The sequence below is a fragment of the Microcebus murinus genome, chromosome 1 (assembly GCF_040939455.1).
Source record: "Microcebus murinus isolate Inina chromosome 1, M.murinus_Inina_mat1.0, whole genome shotgun sequence".
NCBI classification, from domain to species: Eukaryota; Metazoa; Chordata; class Mammalia; order Primates; family Cheirogaleidae; genus Microcebus; species Microcebus murinus.
In genome coordinates, this window is record NC_134104.1 from 76,809,282 (window position 1) to 76,833,277 (window position 23,996).

General features: G+C 38.7%; 1 protein-coding gene across 3 annotated transcripts; it reads right to left on the reverse strand.

The window, feature by feature from the left end:
• Positions 1-275: 275 nt before the first annotated feature.
• LOC142870952 (kininogen-1-like) lies at positions 276-19,722 on the reverse strand. Of its 3 annotated transcripts, none has more exons than XM_076003126.1 (11): positions 19,324-19,713; positions 16,872-16,982; positions 14,542-14,626; positions 11,653-11,825; positions 10,425-10,532; positions 6,154-6,238; positions 4,762-4,934; positions 4,260-4,364; positions 4,050-4,136; positions 2,592-2,669; positions 276-520 (listed from the first exon to the last, which is right to left on the reverse strand). In XM_076003126.1, exons 1-11 carry the CDS (start codon positions 19,519-19,521, stop codon positions 374-376), a joined length of 1,350 nt encoding a protein of 449 aa, XP_075859241.1. In that variant the 5' UTR covers positions 19,522-19,713; the 3' UTR covers positions 276-373. The 3 variants fall into 3 exon arrangements, with proteins under 3 accessions (XP_075859241.1, XP_075859242.1, XP_075859246.1); XM_076003131.1 differs by lacking the exon at positions 276-520 and adding an exon at positions 609-2,299 and having other exon boundaries at positions 2,390-2,669; positions 19,324-19,722; XM_076003127.1 differs by lacking the exon at positions 2,592-2,669 and having other exon boundaries at positions 19,324-19,716.
• Between the last annotated feature and the right edge of the window lie 4,274 nt (positions 19,723-23,996).

Sequence of the window (23,996 nt, forward strand, 5' to 3'; positions counted from 1 at the left end):
GCCTGGGGATGAGGAGAAAGGTGAAGGAGGGATGGTGGAGAGAGAGCCCTCAGATTACTGGCAGAAGAATGACCCACTAAGCCTTCACTTAGCACTCATGTGAGGTCTTGGTGGTAAGGCAGTCCCGCCTAAGGGGTTTCTGCCTTGGTTAGACAGAGTGTCCCAGAGCTGGGTTACATCTACGTGGTAGAGCCATAGAACTGGCTCTCTGACCAGCTGGAATTTGCTGCAAGATGGGTGTGGCTGAAAGGAGACCATTGTGAATTAACCAGGAATGAGAACATCAAGACTGAATTTTATTTCACCCAGAAACAGAGGGATAAGATGGCATTTTTCTCTATTTAAATTCTATTCCATCTTTCTTCTTGTCCTTCTACTCCAGGTTGCTGGCAGAGGTGGTTGGGGCTACTGTGCCAGGTGCGAAGATTCTGCCCTCTGGTGAAGAGACCTCACTCTTAGATGTTGGCTCTGCCTCTGCCTTTGGGGGTCGGCCCTTGTACTCACAGGACCTTAGGCGCTTCTGTAAGTATAGCAAAACTCCATTAATCTGCTGTTAGCATTTAATTTTTTTTAAAAAAAGGGAAGCAAGCAGTTAACATGGTGAGACATTTTCCTGACATCATTTGTTCTTTATTTAAAAGTACAGACAATATGTAAAATCAAATAAAAACTGAGAGGCTCTAAAGCATCCAATAAATTGAAGTAGCAGTGACACATGCATTCACAGATGACTGTAGCTGCTTAAACCCATAAGTTGTTTCTCTAGGCAAAAGTATAGCACAGGTTATAAAATATGTATCTTCCTTGCACTACAAGGCAATAAAAGACAATCTATTCTCTCGTGCAAAAGTCAATGGTCTTTAATATCATGGCGAAAAGATGATGTGATCAGAAAATGAGGCTAGAGAGGAATATCCTCATAAAATATCTGTACAAAGTTTGCATCACATCCCATAATATTCCTTTTTCAATAAAAAAGTTTCTTTAGAAAGCCTGCTTCTATATTACTTCCTCTCAAAGCAGTAATGCTTGTTCTGAAAACTAAGGATTATGCAAAATAGCCTTGGCAAAAAAGAAACAAAAAAATCCTATTTGAAAGCCTTGTTGCAAAGAGTGACTACTGAGTAAACAGAAATTATTGACATAAAAGAAACACTTTCACCCAGAAAGGGAATTATCAGAATAGCTTTGTCAAGTGGGAGTAGCTATTTGATATAACCAGCCCATTCTGGAAATACAAAGTCAATTAATTTACTTTCCCCTTTCCTCCCTTTGGCCAACTTTCTTTCCTTCTTATTATCCCTTTTTGACATCTAGAATTTTTTATTATGGTTATTATTATTGATACTCAATAAGTTCAGCATCCAGTCTCCTGACGTCCCTTATTTTCATATGCATTCAGGGACCAGGTACCACAGTTTATCTAGAAATTTGAGGGTCTTTTTAGGAAAATTGATGGCATACATTTTAATAAAAATGTACAAACCCACATGTTTGTTATCAGAGAAGCAAATTGCAATAGGCCATAAGACACATTAGTTTGTCCATTTTCTGTGCTACTTTAGAAAACTCAGAAAGGATTTAGAATCCTGGCACACAATTTTATGTCGTCCACAGAGACTGACAATGTCCCCATTGGGAGTTTCACCGATTCTCTCTAGGCTGTTCTGAAACTTCATAGTTTTTGGTGTATTATATCAGGATTATGTTTTTGGACAATGGGGAGAGGAGATGATGAAGTGTTCAAGGAATATCTATGGTTGCATAAATTAATAAAGAGCATCCGATAGATTGAAATCATGGGATTCTTTCATTTCCATGTTTGGATTCATTTCATTAACTGGCTTCCAGGGGCGTCCGGGACATTTGGGGGAGGTTGTTTCTGGAAAATCTGATATCTGGGTAAATGAAAGGCTATTTGGTTCTATCTGGATGTCAGGGATCCAATCATCATCATATTCTGTGGGAGTTGGTGATGTATTAGGCATCATAGTTGGGATGAGATCTGAGTCCTGAAAGTCAAAATCGGTAACTGCTACATCTGGCCGGGCTAAGGCAGGGATGGGTGTTGGCCCTTCTGTCTTCTCTTGTGTCTGTGCAGAAGGTAGGGTACTATCTTCAGAAGAGCTTGCCAAATGCCCTGCTTTCCAACTATTGAGGTTTCCATTGTTTTTGCCTTTATTTTTATGTTTTCCATGGCCATGACCATGCTTAGGTTTATGTTCATGGTCGAGGCCATGGCCCCCTTGGGGTTCAAGATCATAGTGAAATTTGAGTTGATGTCCATGCCCAAGGCCATGTTGCCATTGGTGTTCATGGCCAGGGCCATGTTGTTTTTGATATCCTTGGCCAAGGCCATGTTGCTGTTGGTGTCCATGGCCAAGGCCATGTTGTTTTTGATGTCCATGTCCAAGGCCAAGGCCCCTTCGGTGCCCATGCCCTTGGTCATGCTCATGTTTATGGCCATGCCCAAGGTCATGTTTTATTTGCTTTTCATGGCCCCAGCCATGCTCATGAGTGGGTCCTTGTTCTTTTCTTGGATCCTGATCTTCATCTTGTACAGGAACCATGGAAGCATGGGGTGGACTTACAGTTGTTACTTCTCTTATTTCCTCTACTTGTACTGATCGGAAAGGTGAGAAACCTGGAGGCCTTTTCATCAATGTCGTCTAAACAGGAAACATTAAGACAAATGAATTATTGCAAAAACCACACTATCAGTGAAGAAAGAAGAGACTGAGATCTGGCAGTGCTGTCTTGGTTTACAATGGGGCAGGTCTTTGCAAGATTTTCAATACTATATTAGTGTTCTAGAAAGGATGAATAATGCTTTTTCCTCTTTTGATTGATCTTAAAATTTGTAAACATTGTTATTCTTAGTAATACTATAAAATAAGTTGGAGAGTTTTTTCTGCATCTGGACAAATTGAGTGGTTGAACTACATAATCTCTAGGGTATCTTCTAAACCTATGATTACGTAAATCTAAAGTACATTATGTAAGTTCAAAGCACATTATTTAATTATTGTACTATTAATTGTACTATTTCTATTACCACTATTACTGCTTTTATCCTAAAGGCCATAAGTGGCTTTATGGAATGAATATATAGGTGGCACATATCCATGATCACTTTGTTGGGCTGAAGCACATTAGGACATATTCACACTTTTGAAATGCAGCATTTGTATAATGTCTGTGTTATACTATATGCATACACACATGACAAAAACCTAAGTCAGAAAAGAGGGAGAAGAGGCAACCTGCACTGAAGATTGCATTTGGTGGTGCAAAGAACATGGGTTTTGAAGTCAAGCCAGATCAAGCTAGTAATTAGCATCATGATGAAAAGTGTGGGCTCTGATTTGATCTAGATTTGAATCTGAGTACCACTAGCTTCACTTTTCTCTTCTGTAAAATAGGAATCATAACAGCACCTGCCTTACATGTTATAAAGAGGATTAAGGGAAAATGTATGTGAAGTCCTGTGTCTAGGACAGAGGAAGCACTTAGTAATGTCAGTGTGCATTCTGGGACTTTCTTATTTAAGTATTACTGCCTCCTTGGCTTCTTTTAAGACTTAAAAAAGAAGATGTCAAGTAATGCTTCTTAATCTTGAACCCTGCATATGAATCCCTGAGGATCTTGTTAAAATGCAGATTCTGAGTCAGTAGATGTGGAGTGGAATCTGCATCTCTCACAAGGTCCTTGGATGTGAGCGAGTGCAGTGGAGCTGTGTCTCCCCGCAGGCACACCTGGCCTCGCCAGGGTTAGCTCCCTCACCACGAGGACTGCATGCACTTCACTAAGGAAGAGCCTGTATAAGCTTCCATGGGACACTGGCAACGGGTGAGAAGTGATCAAGAGGATTGTTGCTCTCCTTTTTAGCCATTAAAAAAGAGAGATCAGCACAGAAATGTGAGATTTCCCCCCATGTTTAAAAGATAGTTCCCCAATTCATTTCAGTAATGGTTCATTTTCAACCCCCCATATATGGCTTTTCAGAATGAGCAGAACAGACCCCAAGCTGACTGTAGTTAGAACCATACCATTCCTCCTGGTTTACAGTTGACAGTAGGGTAAATTTTTTCCTCCCACGGTATCACATAAACTTCAGCAGTGCAGTCTAGACTTTGCTATCCATTAAAATAGAAGTGAAAGGAGAGACCAGTGTTATTCGTGAGATCCTTACACAAGTGATTCTTAAACATCAAATAGATTTCCAGTGAAAAAGTAGACAGGTGCATTAATCTACTTACGCCAGGTTTGATCTCACAGTTTTCATTCAACTTTTCATTACTTTCCTTGGAACATGTGGTTTCTCTGGCTATGAACTCAAGAAAGTATTTCTTTCCAGCCACCACCTGAAAAATTAATTAGCACAAAGTAAGTGTTTAACAAATATTTATATAATAAATCATATCTCTTTAAGGAATTTTAAGGGAGAATCTTGAAATTTTAATTATATGCTGGCCAACTTGGAGAGTTAGAATTTTAGAGTTTGGAAAGTGATATGACACACATTACCTCATTTGACCCTCACTTCAGTCCTTTACAGATAGAAAACAGAGAGAATGTCCTAAGAGGCTTGTCCAGGATCACACATCAAGTATGCAGCAAGGTTGGCACTTGGAATTCAAGTCTGCCAAATCCTGTTACCAAGTATATTGTTTCTCAATCCAGATCCAAGATCAACGGCAAAATTAGTAAGCAATTTGCACACAGACTAGTATCAGTATTTTTGTAGCATCATTTACAGACCTGTACTTGCGCTCTTTTCACTGTGTCAATCTTGAAATAGAAAGTTTCATTATTCTCTGCATTAAGCTTTGCAACACAATGAGTCAGTGCCTCCTCCAGCTCTGGGCTGTCGACAGGTATATCTGCAGGGCAGCCAGGACAACCCTTGATATGCGGTTGTACAAAATCTTCCCCTAAAAAAAGCAGATTTTAAGTTAGCATGTACGCTGAAGGAACAGCCTTGCGTAGCACGTCTCCTGCTCAAGACCCAGCACTCACGTTTATAGAGGGGCACGCAGTAGCCCAGGCCTACTAGCGAGTGAGTGAAGGTTATCTCTCTGACCCTCACTTCCTGCCTTTCTTCTTTATTCCTCCTCAAAGCCCAGTATATTTAGGGAAATGTATTCATTCAAACGTTTTCAAACATGTTAGTGACTCAACTACACCTTTGTTGAGTGTAGTTGCTACACCTTTCCTGCATTTTTGCATTTTTGATGGAAACTTTAAAAAGCAATGCTTAATTTAAAGGAATGACTCTCATATGGGAAAATTTTAAGTCCCATGGCTCTGGTGAACAGATAACTTCAGTAATGCTTCTCATTGTGGAATGTATACAGCAGTTTTCCAAGTATGAGAAAAGTCAACTCTTGTTATAAGAAATAGTATAATAACTTGACCATAAACTCACACTATCTTCATTTCTCCCCCATTAAACCGTGCAGAAAAAAACTTTACTTGAAAGAGTTTTATTCTGAGTTGTTAAAAATGAAGCACAGGTCTCTCCAACTTTACACACTCAACTCTGTTGCCCTGGCTAGAGTGCTGTGGCATTAACCTAGCACACAGCAATGTCAAATTCCTGGGCTCATTCAAGCGAGCTGTCTGCCTCAGCTTCCTGAGTAGCTGGGACTACAGGCACGCGCCACCATGCCTGGCTAATTTTTTTCTCTATATATTTTTAGTTGGCTAATTAATAACTTTCTAGTTTTTAGTAGAGACGAAGCCTGGCTCTTTTAGGCTGGTACCGAACTCCTGACCTTGAGCAATCCATCTGTCTTGGCTAGGATTACAGGCATGAGCCACCACGCCCGGCCTAAAACACTCAACTTAAGGATAACTTGTACATAAGAAAGACCAGCTGGCATTGTACCCAAAGGTCAACTTTGCCCAGGGAACATACATTTTCCCTTCCGTCATCATAATTCCTTCTGGCCACTTGCAGAGCAGCATCAGCTGCACCTGCTGCAGCACAGCTGGGCAGGGAAGGGGTACAGTGTTGTCATCAAGGTCAGTAGGCTACACAGACTTTCTGGTATTTCATGGGAACGAAAGCGTAATTTAATATGAAAAGATCCAGCCAATTGTCTGGAACCACTATTTCACTACTGAGTGCCAACATGTGTTATCCCTCACCTGGATAAATGTCACACTCCTGTGAGTAGTCAGCAATTCTTTGCTGAATATCCATGTATGCATTATCTGTACATTCACCGATATCCTGGTTTTTAAAAAGCATATAAGTGCATAGATTAACAATATTTTTTAGAATCTTTGAACAACTAGTAAAATTGAAAAATAAGATGTCTACTTTCTAAAATATGGCATGCAATAAAAATGAAACAAAACATAGTCTTACTGCAAAAGAGAAAATAACTTCGGCAAGACTATAAATAACAGCAATAAATACATACACATACATGAACACAGAAAACACGAAATAAGATGACAAGAAGTATAGTATTTCTAGTATAGAAATAAGAACCATATAGGTGTAAATGGGTAAAATTTTCTTTTAAAAAGGCAAGAACTTTCAGGTTAAGTTAAAATAAAATCAGGTTATTATAATTTCAAGAATCATAATAAAAAATAAAACTTAAAAATAAGGGATAAGCAAAGCTATATGAGATAAATATGAACAAAAAAGGAACTGTGTATTAGTAATATTGGACAAATTAAAATTCAAAGTAACAAAATAACTCATAAAAATACTAAAAAAGATAATTTTATTTTTTAAAGGTGTAGACTAGAAGGCATGGAATAAAAATACATACAGCAGAAAACATTGCATATATGAATAGAAATGGATGGAAATATCCATAGTGGGAAAATTACTATATGAACCAGCAATTGTACTCCTAGGTATATGCTCAAAAGAATTGAAAATAGATATTAAAACAGATACTTATATTAATATAATACATGAATGTTCATAGCAGCACTATTCATAATAGCCAAAAGGTGGAAACAACCAAAGTAGGTGAATGGATAAACAAATTGTGGCATATATATTTACAATGAAATATTATTCAGCCTTAAAAAGAAATGAAATTCTGTTCTCATAGGTGCCCCATGTAAAACGAAAGAAAATAAAATAAAAAAGGAAATGAAATTCTGAAACAGTCTGCAATATGGATAGACCTTGAAAATATTATGCTAAATGAAATAAGCCAGACACAAACGTACAAATATTATATTGTTTCACTTATATGAAATATCTAAAATACGCAAATTCATAGAGACAGAAAATAGATTAACACTTATGAGTGGCTGACAGCAAGAAGAATGGGGATTTATTGCGTAGTGGGTACAACATTTCTGTTTGGAGTGATGAAAACTTTTAGAAATAGTTTTACACACATGGCACAAAATTATACAAAAGCCAAGACTCTTGATATATAGGCTGTTTGCTAAAATGCACCTATTTTCATTCTATCAGCAATATATACCCTTGATAGAATTTAGTATTTTTTAAAAATTTAATTAATTTAATAGATAAAAATATTTTTAATTTTCTTTTTCTCAATCAACAGTGCAGTGAACATGCATTTATTTAACCACTGCATTTTCATACATTTGTTAGAAATTTATGGGTTGGATTTATAAATTGTCTTCTACAACCTTTGCCCCTTTGTCTTTGGGACATATTTTAATGAATTGGAAAGTAGCATTTATATATTACAGAAATCAGTGCTTTGTCATGTTTTCTCAGTTTTTACCTTTCAGTTTTTATTATGGTATGTTTGACTTACAAATAGCTTTTGTTTATAGGTGACCAAATCAACCAGTGTTTTCCTTTTGAATTCTTCAGTATTTGCTCCGAAGTCACTTTATTTCTTTTTCCTAATTTGTCTATGGTCAATATTTTAAAATATAGCTTTTAAACCTATCTGGAATTAATCTTGATATATGTCGTGATATATCTAATTTGATTTTTTTAAGAGAATAACCAGATATCTTAACATTTTTCTCTTCTATATAAATTTGCGACAAACACTATCAAATGGTTTCTTAAAAAGATCTGTTCTTTATTTTTGTACCAACTCTACCATATTTTAACAGCTGTAGCTGGATATTAAGTTTAAATATATGATTTATTATTCTAACATTTATATCTTCAAAACCAACCTTAGAATAAATTTGTACGAAAAACTTACATTATCAAATTGATTGGAATTACATTATACTTTTAAATTAGTATGAGGAGAATCGATATATGTACTATAGTTAGCCTTTTTAGTCAAAAATTTGGCATGCCTCTCTAGTGTGTATATTATGTCTATGTATTATGTCTACTATTTGCTGTGGGTTTCACATAGACATTCTTTAGCATGTTAAGGAAGCATCCTTACATTCCAAACGCTCTTGAAAGAGTTTTTTGTTTCTTTTAAATAAGGAATGGGTATTGAACTTAGCAAATACTTTAGACTATATGAGGGCTGTCCGGAAATTATCCAGCCATTGTTAATGTAATGAGAACAGTTACATGGCTAGAACTTTCCAGACAGCCCTCGTATATTAAAATATCATATTATATTTTCCCAATCTGTTTGTTGTTTTGACAACTTTTCTAATAGCAATCTCTAGATTCCTAGACTCAACTCTATGTGTGTTAATTACTTTTTACGTATGGATTGTATTCTATTACTAGTTTAAGATTCTACATCTATACTTCTAAATGAAATTAGCATACATTTATTCATAATATTCTCTTATATTTTTATACTGCTCTGTATGCTTTACTATGTTGCTTTTTTATGCATTTGATTTTTTTCTGACTCCAAGAAGAATCATTTGGATGTTTTTATGAACACTGGTGCTCTTTTCTATTTTATCAATAAATTAGCTTTTATCTTTATTATTTTCTCTTCTCTCCTTGCTTTCCTTCTTTATTGTTCTTTTTATCCCCCCAAATTTCTTGAGACCTAGATATGGGGTTTTGTTGTTTGTTTGTTTGCCTCTGTTTTTAAATTATGAAATCATGTAAAGCTATGACTTATAACTCTGAATGTTCTGGCAACATTATATAGAACTCTCATTTTTTGTTGTTCTGTTTTTTATTTTTTCTTATCCAAGAAAAACTCTAAGGTTTTCAGGAATTGCCAAATTGTGTTCTATAATGGCTGCACCATTTTACATTCCCCCAGCAATATATTCAAGTTCCAATTCCTCCACATACTCCCTAATACTTGTTATTTAGCAGACAAAAGGGGCTTTTTATATATTCTATGTATGAAATCCTTATGAGATATACGATTTACAAATATTCTCTGTCATTCTATGGGTTGTGTTTTCACTTTCTTGATAGTGTCTTTTTTACCTTTTCTCTACTTACGAAAATAAGTGCATACTCAATTAGAAAACTTGGAAAGTATTAAAAAGTTCAAAAAAATATAAAGAATCAGACAAAGCATCTGTAATTCCAACTGAAAGTTAAATATAGTCTATATTTTAGAACACTTGTTTTCCATCACTTTTTATATTTATATTTACTTTATATATTTGAATGAATCTTATGTATAGTTTTGTCTCCTACTTTTTTGTTTTTTACTTAGCATATTGTAACTATTTTACTATGTCACTAAAAGCTCTATAAAGATTTCTGATAATAGCATCATATTCTACTGTATGAATATACCATAATTTATTTAACCATTTCCTATTGTTGCATAAATAATTTATTTACAATGTTTTCCTATTAAAAACACAACACTGAAATTGACATGGTGTGGTCTGGACTTCTCATATACTAGAGTGAGAAGCAGAATTACCAGATTAAAGGACTTGCAGGAATTCCTTGGTTAAAGCAACATCTCCTGCTCAAATGCAAATATCCCTGGGAAGGTGTTCTGTCTTACCCATTTTATGTTCACTAGCCACTGCCACCTTGATATACGCCATCTTAGCATAATTTTGGTTCAATAACAAGATAGCACCTGAGGAAGCACCACTAAGGGATAGAGACTCAGGTTGTGTTTATTAAAGATGAAGGTAGGGGAGGGAAGGTGAGAAAACAAGCAGAGTAAAGTCTGAGGTGAGGAATTGTCCAGGGTAGAGCCAGGGAATGCTGCATGGCACTGAGCACATGGGGAAGAAAAGGAGATAGGAAAATGTGAAGATATAACAAGAATAAACTTGATAATTTTACCATTTTGTCCCAGGCTGTTCCTAGTCCCTGGTTATACTCTGTAAATGCTTATCGCTAGATATGCAGACTCTTTGACTAGGTAAGTAAGGCAGCTTCACCAGTGAAGTGAGCATTAGGTTTCCCAGGTAATGTGAATGTGATTGCTGAATATCATCTAAAATTTAAGTGACAGTCTAAAAAACAGTGTGATAGTTTCTATGCCTGCAAAAACTATAAACAAAATGCTAAGAAGTTTATAATTAATTTTTTGCCTACTTACACCATCCAAAAGGGATTTGCATTCTGGAATTAAGAACAGAAAATTCTCCTTGGAACAATTAGTTTGCACAATTGAGTAGGTGACTTTAAAGTTCCATCCAGCCACCACCTGCAATGATTTGGGATTCAGTATTTAAAGGGCAGTTAAAACAATCTTCACAGTGATATATAAATGCTATGAGGAGTTTAGAACATTGCAGGGCATGTAAGTGCCCAAGATATATAAACTACTATTATTACTAGGCAAAAATATTACTGAATAAATACTGCACACCTTGAGACTCTCACACAACACACACACACTCACACACCGCTTCCCTTCATCCATCTGAAAATAAAAAGCAATAAATAGATGAAGTTACTGTATTTCCTGAAGACCTAATAATATTTCCTCTGCCAAGGTGCAGAGAGAAAGCATTTTGCTGAATTTCATAATAATAATGCTCTTCTAGATGGATAAAGAAAACTTTGGAGAGGAGTGGCCTTTGCTGGTGGGTCCTCAGGTCCCAGATAACCAGGTGATATGATTTCTCCTGCTTTATTCTGGGTTGGTTCTACCCCAATTGCTGTATGTGGACACAATTGAGTAAAACATGCATCTTACTCATATGAAGGCAAGTTGTAAAGTCTATTAAATGCAGGGAATGTTACTGACCAAAGTGAATCACTCATAATCTGAGGCTGAATTACAAGGGACCCCATCAACTATCAGAAAAGGCTTGTCAAAATGAATCAATAAAAAGACCAGATTTATAGGTATTTACTTTTTTTGCCCTGATGTTATGGAAACTACAACTTAGGGGAATACCCAGAAAGCCATGCCAACTATTCTAGACTCAAGTGTCTTGGAGCTATGTTAAACTCATGAGAGCTAGGTGATGATATAGTTTTCTGAAAACCTTATAAGGCCAGTATGACTTTTCCATTTTAGCATCTCTGGGAAGAACATGTAATGATGACTACTCATTTGTTAAAAACAAACTTTAAAGCAAAGGGGTCTGATAGCCACCTTTTCCCACTTTACATATGGCACTATCGTACTCACTGCCATAAAGAGAAAGCCCTTTGCAGCCTGCGCTGGTCACGTGAAGACACAAAAGAACCCACCACCCGCCATGCGATCATACATTTTCCTTTGGCCGATGGCTTCTGTTAGGTAATGAAACTCTAAACGTAAAGATCTAATATTTTTAACAATGCTGCGTGACATGAAAACTTAAAGAACAAACCTGTCTTTGGGCCCGTTTTACTTCACCAAGAGTAAAGAGGTAGGGACGATCAGTGTTGTTATTAAAATGTTGAATGCCATGTCTCAGGATGGGCTCTAGGTCCGGGTGGTCTGTTGATATGGGATGTACACAACCAAGGCAGTCATAGTGGGCTGTCACCACAGGGCCCTCGGCTTAAGAAAGTGCAGAAAAAAAGGCAACGTTAATGATCAAAATCAGCATTCAGATGCTGTCCCATAGCCCTCATATGCTAAAGCTCCACTTTGCAGAAGGCCACTCTAGGAAAGCTTTTGTCATTCACATCACCTAGATGTGTCCATTTCTCTGTACTTAGCATCTCTGGCACATTAGGGAAGAAGCTAATAGAGGTTTTATCTGTTGATAAGTTGCTCCATAATTATATTCTTAAGGAATTTAATTTATTTAGGGTCTATTCTACCAACTCTACCTGTGGAATTTTGAGCAAGGTACTTAACTGCTGTGGGCTTCAGTTTCCTTGTCTATAAAATTCGGATATTAATACCTACCTCTTCGAGTTGTGAATGCTAAAAATACTGACGAAATAAATTGAAGAGGACACAAATCAAAATGGAAATGGAAAGGCATCCCATGTTCATGGATTGGAAGAATCAATATCACTAAAATGACTTTACTGCCCAAAGAAATATACAGATTCAATGTAATCCCCATCAAAATATAATGTCATTTTCCACAGAAATAGAAAAAAAATCCAATAGTTTACATGGCACCCCCCCCCCCAATAAGAGCCAGAATAGCCAAAGAAATGCTGAACAAAACGAACAAAGCTGGAGGCAGCACACTACCTGACTTCAAATATATTACAGGGTTATAGTAATGAGAATAGCATGGTATTGGTGTAAGAATAGACACATAGACCAATGGAACAGAATAGGGCACTCAGAAATAAATTCACATATTTACAACCAACTGATTTTCAGCAAAAGGGGCCAAGAACATACGTTGGGGAAAGAATATCATCTTTAATAAATGGTGCTGTGAAAATTGGATATGCATATGCAAATGAATGAAATTGAACTCATGTCTCTTACCACATACAAAAATCCACTCAAGAGGGATTAAAGACTTAAGATCCAAAGCTATAAAACTACTAGAAGAAAACTTAGGGGAAACACTTCAGGACATTGGTTGTGGATAAAGGTTTTATGGCTAGGACCTTAAAAGTACAGACAACTAAAACAAAAATTGATAAATAGAGTTATATGAAACTAAAAAGCTTCTACACAGCCAAGAAAATAACACATGAAGAGACGACCAATTTCATGAGAGTAAATATTTGCAAACTATTCATCTGATGAGGGACCAATATCCAGAATATACAAGGAACTCAAACAACTCAATAATAAAAAAAAAACAAAACACAAATAATCCCATTAAACAATGGACAAATGGATCTGAGTAGACATTTCTCAAAAGAAAACATACAAATGGGCAACAAGTGTATGAAAAAATGTTCCACATCGCTAAGCATCAGGGAAATGTAAACAAAAATCACAATGAGGTATCATCTTACTCTAGTTAGAATGGCTATTATTAAAAAGAAAAAAATGACAGATACTGGTGAGGATGTGGAGAAAAGGAAACACTTATGTTCCGTTGGTGAGAATATAAATTAGTAAAACCAGTATGGAAAACAGTATTGAGAGTTCTTAGAAAACTAAAACTAGAACTACCTACAACCCAGTAATCTGACTACTGGGTAAGAAATCTATCAAAGGGATACATGCACTCATATGTTTATCATATAGCATTATTCACAATAGCAAAGATATGGAATCAACCTAAGTTCCCAGAGATGGAAGAATCGATAAAAAAAAAAAGGTGATATGCATACACAATAGGGTACCATTCAATCATAAAAAGATGAGATTATGTCATTTGTAGCAACATAGATGGAACTGGAGGTCATATTATATTGAGTGAAATAACCCAGGCAAAGAAAAGAAAAAGTTTGTATGTTTTCATTCATATGCATGGAGTTAAAAAACTTAATCACATGAAGATGAATAGAGTGATAGATCCCAGAGTGCAGGAGAGGGAAATGAAGAGAGGTTGGTGAAGGAGTGCAAAGTTACAGTTAAATAGAAGAAGTAAGTTCTCATGTTCAATAGCAGGCTAGGGTGACTATAGTTAGTAACAATATAATTTATCTTGCAACGTATCTAGAAGAGAGAACTTGAAATGTTTTCAACACATAGAAATGATGATGGATACCTCAAATACCCTGACTTGATCATTACACATTCTATGTATGTACCCCATCAATATTTAAAATATTGTGTATCAATAAAAGAAAAAAAGAAGTTAGTATATGTAAAGTACTTAGACCCATGGCTGGGACATAAGCAATCAATAAATGCTAGCTATTATTAATATTTTTATCCTGATTGCCATTAATGCGTTGTTATCACTGCTAGGCATCATTGCTTTAGGTGTATCATTTCATTTCAGTCTCACAACAATCCTGTTAAGTGGGAAGTACTGTTATCTCCATATTTGAGACAAGGAAAAGGAAAGCCAAGAAGGTGAGGCGCTCTGAACGACTCCAGGCCAGGTCTGACCTCAAAGCCTGTGCTTTTCTCTCTCTAGGATGCTGCCTACAGTTGAAGGCAGGTGTGTGTCTCCACATCCTTTTGCAGAGCCCTGGAGGCACATGAGGAAGAGTTGGATAGTCCCGAGGGAGAGATTGTCACAAGCCTGGCACAAGATCAGGCCCCTGCCACTCCCAATGACCCTAAGAATGGCATTAGGAGCCTCTGGGAGAGGGCAGCAGCCTGGGCCAGGTTGTGTTCTTGGCACACAGAAGTTGTTAATTCCTCCCCAGGGCAGTGCCACCCCTGTATCAGCTACCTGGAGTAATCTGGCAGATCTGGGTAGCCACGGAAAATTTTCCATTTCCCCTCTTCCCTACAGTCGCTGTGCATTCTCCTGTGGCCTAAAAAGAAAAGAAAAAGACCATTTATCCTAATCTTACAGATGGATTAGGAGTCCACCTAGTACTGTTGCTAAACATGACTTTCCTTTGAAAAGTAACAAAACTTGTGAAGATTCTATTGAAAAGAGATTTCAGACATGAGAATGAATGTTTTTGTAGCCTAATGATTATTTTTTATAAGCCACTGATATCTGTGAGACATCAGAGGAATGCTAGTATTAATGGTGGTTTATAAGCTTGAGTCTTTGATTCAAGCCCTGAAGATACTTCTTTTTCCCCACGATGTACGCAGTGCCTCAGAATCAGCCCGCTCTACGCTCCTCTTGATGTACTCTCAATTTCAGTGGATCAATACTATTCACATAAACTCAGTTTAACTTGTTAGAAAGAGCAAGGATCTTGGTGTGAAAGTGTCATCGAGTTCCAGCTCTGCCACTTGCTAGCTGCTACCTCTATCACGTCCCTTTGCATCTCCGAGTCTCAGTTTGCCTATCGTACAGGAGGCATGCCACATCTATCTCATAGGGCTGTTGTGAATAGTAATGCACAAACATACATAAAGTGCTTAATAGAGGTCCACCTCATGGTAGGCACTTAATAGGCAGCCGTTTAACTGTTATTGTTGAAGTGGGTTTTTTTTTTTTTTTGAGACAGTCTCCCTTTGTTGCCCAGGCTAGAGTTAGTGCCATGGCGTCAGCCTAGCTCACAGCAACCTCAAACTCCTGGGCTCAAGCAATCCTTCTGCCTCAGCCTCTCAAGTAGGTGGGACTACAGGCATGCGCCACCATACCTGGCTAATTTTTTCTATATATATTAGTTGGCCGATTAATTTCTTTCTATTTATAGTAGAGACGGGGTCTCGCTCTTGCTCAGTCTGGTTTCGAACTCCTGACATTGAGCCATCCGCCCGCCTCGGCCTCCCAGAGTGCTAGGATTACAGGAGTGAGGCACCACGCCCTGCCCAAGTGTTGTTTTTTTTTAAAATTATATTTCCTATATTAGGTATTTCTAGTTTCAAAATATGGGCTTTATGAAGAGGGGGAAATGTCCTTCGTAATTAAAAATGGAGAGGAGGAAGGTAAGGGAGGGAGATAGGAAGGTAAAGGGAGGGAAGGGGAGGGAAGGGGAGAGAAAGGAAGGGAAAGAATAAGAAAAGGAAAAGGAAAAGGGAAAAAAAAAGAAAAAGAAAGAAAAGAAAAGTTGGGCCTCCTCATGATGATTTCAAAGCTTCCTTCCAGTTCCAGCATCCTGTGGTTTGAAGGCGCATCATTCTGCAGAGTAGGAAGCCCAAGATCAAAATGCCAACAGATTCAGTTCTTGGTGAGGGCCCTCTGCCTGGCTTTCAGACAACTACCTTCTTACCATACCTCACGTGATGGAGAGAGGTGTTTCTTTGTTTTGTTTGGTCTTGTCATTCTTTGGCCTTATCTACTAGACATCTCCTAAGTGACAGACACTATTCTATCAGGATACAGCACATTTCTCTTCATCCCCACGGCCTACAGAGGCAGGCAGTATGGGGCACAGCAGCTAATCATCCCCACCTTTCAGATGAGACCACTGAGAAGCAGAACCAGCACTTACGATCCTGGTCTCCTGACTCGGAGTCCAGTGCTCTTTAGTAAGTGCAGACGACTAGGGCTCATCTTTTACAAGAGAGGCTTGCTTCTGAGGCAGATACCATTTGCAATCTTCCTAAATTAAGGCAAAACAACCAGCTGTGGTATGCCAGGGATGTATGTTAGGAGTTTGGTTAAAATAGCCATTGTTAAATTAATTTACATTATTTCCCTCATTTCATTCTCTAATCTCCCTTCTATAGGGGACAGCCCCAGTTAAGAGGTCAAGCATCATGCCCACCATCACACAGGTCATTGGAGGCAGGGTGAAGATTTGCACTCAGGCCTGTGCAACTGAAGCACCCACCCTCTCCCCTCACCAGCCCTTCAGCCTGGCCCAGGTGTTGCTCTCTTGTCTCTATGGGACCTGGCCCACGCTTCCCAGTTGTCACTGGAGCCCTCTTCTCACGGGAGGGCTTTCTCCACATTTAACTGCTGGCTTCTCCATCATTTTTCTGTCTACACAAGAACATGGCTATGAAGCATCTGACTTTTCTACTCATTTCAGAGTTTGTGGGCATCCCTCATAAACAGGATCACTAATATTAGTCATCCCTGCACATGCCAAAAGGTAGGGCAGCCTTGACAGAGAAAACTGGAGGCTCGAAAACTGTTAACACACTTACAGCTTTTGCAGCGTCCTTGTAGTCACAATCCTGCCAGGTTTTGCCGCTTTGAACAGGACAATCACCCTCCTTGATTTGGTACTTAAAGGAATAAAATATGTCTGGGTTAACCTGAAAAAAGCAACCGGAGATATTGCAGTTCATCCACTGATCCAACAGCAAATAATTTGAGTAGGTTCTGGTACAGTTATGAGTCCTGATATCGATTTGATTTAATCAGAACAAAGCACTCATTAGAAATATACTTACATTTTTATAAGTATTATAAACATTTACTTTAAAGAATGTTCATAATTACTTACAATGTGTTTTTTAAAAGTTACAAAGCAGTATCAATAGTATTAGCTTATTTGTATAAAAACTGATTTATATGTACATGTCTTGGAAAAGTCAGAAAAGTTATGCAGCAAGCTGTTAAAATGGCTCTCAGTGGTGGGATTATAATAATCTTGTCCTTTCTTCCTTAAATAAATGTTTCTAAATGGTCTTACTTTTTTTCCCGAATGAACATAATATTACTTTTATAACTAGTAAAAGCAAACAGGAGAATTTTATTTTTAAAAACCCCAAAACCAAAAAATGCTAACAGTTACCTCTGTATGGTGGAATTCATTATGGGTAATTTTAGTATTTTTATTTGCTTTGTTTTGTTTCCTAATTTTTATTTCTTTTCTCTGTTTTAAACAGTTTTCTTGAGATATAATTCACATGCCATACAATTCACCCACTTAAAGGGTACAGTTCAATGTTTTTTAGTATATTTACAACCATGCCCACAATATATTTTGATTTTTTTATTAACCCACAAAAAAACCCTGTGCCCACTACCAGTTTGTACCCATTCTTCCTTGCATTCAGCCCCTGGCAACCAGCAATCTACTTTCTCTCTGTATTTGCCTAGGCATTTCATATCACTGGGTTTATACCTGTGGTCTCTGTGTCTAGCTTCTTTCACTTTGCATGAAGTTTTCAAGGTTTAGCCATGTTGTAAGATGTATCAGTACTTTATTTCTTTTTATGGCTGACCTAATTTTTCTAAGATGTCACACTATCATAAGACTTAACGTGAAAAGGCGCTGAGTTAGATGAGCTGAAAGCCCACCTCAACGATGCACAATCCTGGCATGTCAGAGCCAGAGGGACCTGGGAGGTGATGCTGTCCAGCCCCGTCCTTTGCAGCTGCGAGCAGGGAGGCCTGAGAGGGCAGGGCATGGCTTAGGCAGCCTCACGATCTCAGGGAGGCAGAGCCAGCCCCAGATCCCTGGTCCCCTGATGCCCAGAGCAGTGCGCTCTCAGAGCCTGCGTGGGTCGCAGTATTTGTATCTGGGAGATGATGGAGTCAAACAACATAGACTCTAGGCTTCCTTCTGTTTTGATAACGTGGGCCTATGAAGCAGGAGGTGGTAGAAGCTGTTCCACTTTTACTTTTACATGGCAAAGTAAAGATAAAAAAGATAACTAGGGATATTTTAGAGCAAAAGCCACATTTTTCACAGGTTAACCAGTGAACATACCACCAAAAGCCATTACTTCAGAGCACCAGGGAGCAGAATTTCTCACATGACTATGCTAGATTGTGAAACAAAATGGCTCAGTTTTACTTTCAGGAAAAGAAACGTGTCCACCGTGCTTTTGTTTCTTTAGCCCTATGATATTAGATGGTTAGGTTTTTGTGTTTTTTTTTCCATTGAAGTAACCAATTGCTGAACTGTTCCAGAGATAGAGACATTGGTAATGAAATGAATTTATACATACTCTCAAAAGATTAGTATTTCTTAGAATCATGCATCCTGCCAGGATTTGTTGCTAGCTGAGTGCATCAATGCAGTCATAACAAAAACAGTAAATATCAACTGAAATATTTCTGTTAAATTTGATGCATTCAGCCATAAAGTCTTCGTGGTGGATATTTTTGTCTAGTACAGTTGAATCATGCTAATATCATTCTTGACTCTTCTTAGACATACCCCACTGGTAGATATTTTTGTCTAGTACAGTAGAATCCTGCTAAGCTCATTCCTGACTCTTCTTAGACATACCCCACCAAGTACCCCCTCCCACTTAATTTGGGAGGTCTTCATATTTCAGTCTAGTGCCAGGGACCCTGTGAATCCTCTGCTGCATTCTGCCTGAGTTCCTAGATTCTCCCCCTGTGCTTAGTCTCTTTCAATTTCTCCATCTACCTTTGTTTCCTTTCACCTAGGATACTGCTCCTCTGATTACCCAGGAAGCCAACCAGGGAGGCCCAAGATCTAGTCATACCCTGCCTTCCACCTACAGGCCAGAGAGTGCTGTTGGTCTTTTCCAAGAGCTGTAAGCTTCTACACTTGATTATCAGTTCTTTGGTGGTGTGTGTGTGTGTGCGCACATGTGTGTGCATGTGTGTGAGGCCTGGCTTCCTAGTGATAGCACAGATCCCAAGTGACTTCAAGGTTAAACAGAGCTCACTCACCGTCTTATTGACCTCAGTTATGCGGTACAGTACAAACTGGTTGTTGTCAACTCGGCCTCTACTGTTATATTTCTTCAGAGCAGCATCCACAGCCTTAAATACTTCCTGGTCATTGCAGTCGATTTCCTCAAAGGACTGTTCTTGGGTTAAACTTGGTAGCAGCCTGGAGCAGAGGAAAAGGATGGCAATTAGTTTCATGATTTCACAGACTCCCTCTCAAACTGAGGGATGGCTTCACCAGGAATCAGGAGCCAACTTGGATGCTGGTTTTAACAATCTCCAGCCTGTTGTTTCCTTTGTCCTGTTCTCTCTCTGCCTTACAGCTCAGGGTCCTGGTTGGACTTCTGCTGCCCTACACTATTTGCCCTATTCCGAAAGGACAAATGTCGCTGCTGGTTTATCCAAGCACATTTAAAGTCAGAACATTGCAACACTGGGGTTGTTAACCTGCTCATTTGCATTTAAAAAGCCCACGGGAGCACAGAGCACATTTTCATGTGATTTCACCATTTTGTACAGCGAATCAGGGCAGAATCTAATAAAGGAGAAGAAAAAAATCACCACCTAATTTGATTATTCCCTTGTGACTTTCACGAACCCATTTACAAAGGTCACCACATGTGTAAACATTGCAACAAGGAGTACAATGTGCAGATACTTTTCACATAACATTTCTTTGTGGGGTGTCTATCCACATAGAAGCAGGATGCTATCAATTATAATGCATGCCTGGGAAGCTCCTGCACAGGGGCATCAGGTACTGTGTTTCCCTGACAATAAGACAAGGTCTTATATTTATTTCCCTTAAGAAGACACCCTAGGGCTTACTTGCAGGGGATGTGTTATTTTTTTTAAGTACGTACAACAATCTACATTTATTCAAGTATAGTTAAGTCGTCTTCTTCTGGAACATCATCATAATTCTCGAAACCCTGAATTCCATCCTGAATTTCCTGTGACTCCATTTCCTTTAGAACCATTGGCCCCAATCTCTCATGTCGAGCAAAAGAGCTTTCATGGGGCAGGTGAGAAGGGCTTTTCCTCTTCTTTACCACTCCGAGATGAAGTGCATGAGTTGTGCAGATATGCTGCGTAGCCACTCCCATCAATAGGGCTTATTTTCGGGGTAAGGCTTATATTGCGCAAATGCTTAGAAATCCTGCTAGGGCTTATTTTATGGGTAGGTCTTATTTTGGGGGAAACATGGTAGTTCTGGAAATCCCACCTAGGACATTGCAGAGCTAAAAATAAAAGGTGGACGCCCTATCAGGCCTCTGGCCAAGCCAGCCTCTCCCGCTCAATTGCAGTAGTTGTACAAAGGAGATCGCTCACCAGCGTGGAGGAGACAGAGGACAAGCAAAAGCAGAGATGGGTTGAGTGAAGCGCTGCATTCCCTATGCTTGCTTCTCATTTCTGGTTTGGTAGCATTGGGGTTCAGAAAATGATAGTCAAAGTATGGCATGAAAGTCTAGAAACAGCTGGCTCGCAGCCATTCCAGTGGCTGGATAAGAGAGGACAGTCAAATTCTTTCACATCTAAGATTAAATAATAGACAGTTGCAGATCCCTGAGGAATGCCAAGAAAGCAGCAGGTGATTAGCATGTGGGAGCCCAGAGGTTTCTTTCTTAATAAAAGCCATATCCTGCCCGGTGTGGTGGCTCACGCCTGGAATCCTAGCAGTCTGGGAGTCCAAGGAGGGAGGATCACTCAAGGTCAGGAGTTTGAAACCAGCCTGAGAAAGAGCGAGACCCCCATGTCTACTAAAAATAGAAACAAATTAATTGGCCAACTAAAAATATATAGAACAAATTAGCCGGGCATTGTGTCGCATGCCTATAGTCCCATCTACTCGGGAGGCTGAGACACAGGTATTACTTGAGCCCTGGAGTTTGAGGTTGCTCTGAGCTAGGCTGATGCCACGGCACTCACTCTAGCCTGGGCAACAAAGTGAGACTCAGTCTCAAAAAAAAAAAAAAAAGCCATATCCTTATTTTTTAAACAGAGTTTCTGCTCTTCCCCACGTCTTTGCCATTGTCCTACCTTTACCAGATTCTTCAGAAAGTAGTGGCTGCTGCTTTCTTCCATCTTCCAAATCTCACACATATTTCTCCTTTGGATGACTATAACCTAGAACTCTAGTCTGTAGGAAAGGGACGTCTTGAAACAAAAACTGCTTATCCCAAACTGGCACACGCACACACACACACACACACACACACATATATGTATATATATGTATTTTCACAAGTTACTATATCTTCCATTTTTTTAATGTTTAATTTTTTAAAAAATTTTTTAGAGTTGAAGTCCTGCTCTGTCCCCCAAGCTAGAGTGCAGTGTATGATTTTAACTCTCTGCAGCCTCAAACTCCTGGACTCAGGTGATCTTTCTGCCTCAGCCTCCCAAATAGCTTGGACTATAGGCCTATACCACCATGCCCAGCTTTCACCCACTTTTAATGTATGTATTGAGTAGTGTTATTTCCACACATTCAGTGTGGTACCATCTCTATTTGCCATACAGAGACGATAAAGGACAGAAAAGCTGTTATAACCAAGGTCTTTTGCTAGAGTCCCATTTCTAATTCAGTAGTAGAAATAGAAGTTAAGATTATTTTCAGATAGCCTACAGAAGATACTCCTAAAAGTAAAAAGAAGAAGAAAAAAAGGTAAGTAAAGATTGCTTTCAGAGAATAATTACTTTCTGTTCTTTTTGATATGGTAAGGAGTCTTGTAATTGCAATTCCCCACATGTATTCCAGCCTAGCTCATGAGTATCTAAGGATACCACCCTGCCTGTATGGCACAGATAGCAGAGTAAATGAAATGGCTCTGATCAATTTGAGCTGAAATGTAGTAGTGTTTTATACTCCATTTGTACATTGATTTCATGGTTATTCAGCTATTGAAATGTTTTAAATTATGTGTGTTTCAGGTCAGTCTGTTTCTTTATGAGCTAAGTGAAGGATTAGACCAGCTCCCAGTTTCCTTGCTTGTGTCAATGGCATCATCGTTCTCTTAGGACCTAGATGGAAAACTTTTTGTCATCTTTGATTTATTCCTGTCATTTATTCTTCATACTCAGTAAGTAATGTCTTTGAAATATCATTTATACCCATCTTGTTATCTCTGTTCTCTTTTTTCTTTTCTTTCTTTTTTCTTTTTCTTTTTTTTTTTTTTTTTTTTTGAGACATGGTCTTGCTCCATTACCCAGACTGAAGTGCAATGGTGCAATCATACCTCACTATAATCCCAAACTCTCCCACCTCGGCCTCCCCAGTACCTGTGACTACAGGTGCAAGCCACCATGCTATATTTTTTTAACTTTTGTACAGACAGGGGTCTCACTATGTTGCCCAGGCTGGCTTTGAACTCCTTGGCCTCCAGTGATCCTCCTGCCTTGGCCTCCCCAAATCCTGGTATTACAGGCATGAGCCACCACTCCTGGCCACAATCTCTATTCTTATTGCAACAACTCTAGTGCATACAATACTTATAATCATTCATGGTTCCATCCATCTCTCATGAGAAATCTATTTTCAAAAAGATTTGGAAGTGTTCATCAAGTGGAACAATGTAAAACTGGTTAAGTAAGATTAAAAAGACAACAGAGAGGGCCTATTCAATTGTTTTTACCTTTGGATGCCTTAGACTCAATAGAGAATGTGTGAAAACTACTGACGTGCAGGACTACTCCCAGAGATTTGGGTTCAAATGATCGGGAGCTCCCTAGGTTATTGTAACGTGCAGCCAAGGTCCTAACAGTGTAATAATAGCTGCCCTTTGCTGCATGCTTACCCTGTGCTAAGCATTACACTAATTGCAGGAATTTATCTCTTTTAATTCTCAAAACACACTTATAAGGTGAGTATATTATTAATCTAATATGGCTGATGATGAAACTGGGGCTTTGAGAAAAGAAATAAATTGGCAGCTTTTGGACTTAGGGTTTGTAGCTTCAGAACCCTGGTTCTTAACCACATCACTATCCTGCCTCTAAAATATACTGGGTAATACCTCCAAATAAAGTTTTGCAAAAGAGAGAATAATGTTCAAATGGAGATTCTTATAACATATGGGCTGAAGCTATAATCTTAAATAATTTAATGTAAGCATTTTTGCAAGATGTTGAGAGGATTTTTGCTTTTTGGTCATCTAACAACTTAGACTGTAACTTACTATGGAAAGAGACATTAGGACTTCTGGAAGAGTAGCTTTTTACACATCTACTGCATCCTCTCCAGTCTTCTCTGGGGAGGATCTGGGTTCTTCCACAAAGTGAAGGTACAGGCCAGCATCAGAGGGGGAGCACCGGTGTAGGACAGCAGGACAGGCCGAGACAAGGCTAACAAACGTGTCCTCCTGTGAGTTAAGTCTGTTAGAACCAGGCCTAGGAGCAGGAATTGGAGGGTGAGGTAAAAGGGGCAGGAGGGGTGTCTCACCCCTGTAATCCCAGCACTGTGGGAGGCTGAGGTGGGAGGATTGCTTGAGCTCAGGAGTTAGAGGCTGCAGTGAGCTGTGACCACACCACTATACTCCAACCTCAGGGACAGAGCAAGATCCCGTCTCAAAAAACAAAACAACAAATAAACACAAGCCAATAGGGGCCTCCAGCTTGAGGAGCTAGACTTGGACAATGTGCGGAACGTGGGCTGGACTAGAGGAAATTCCTGC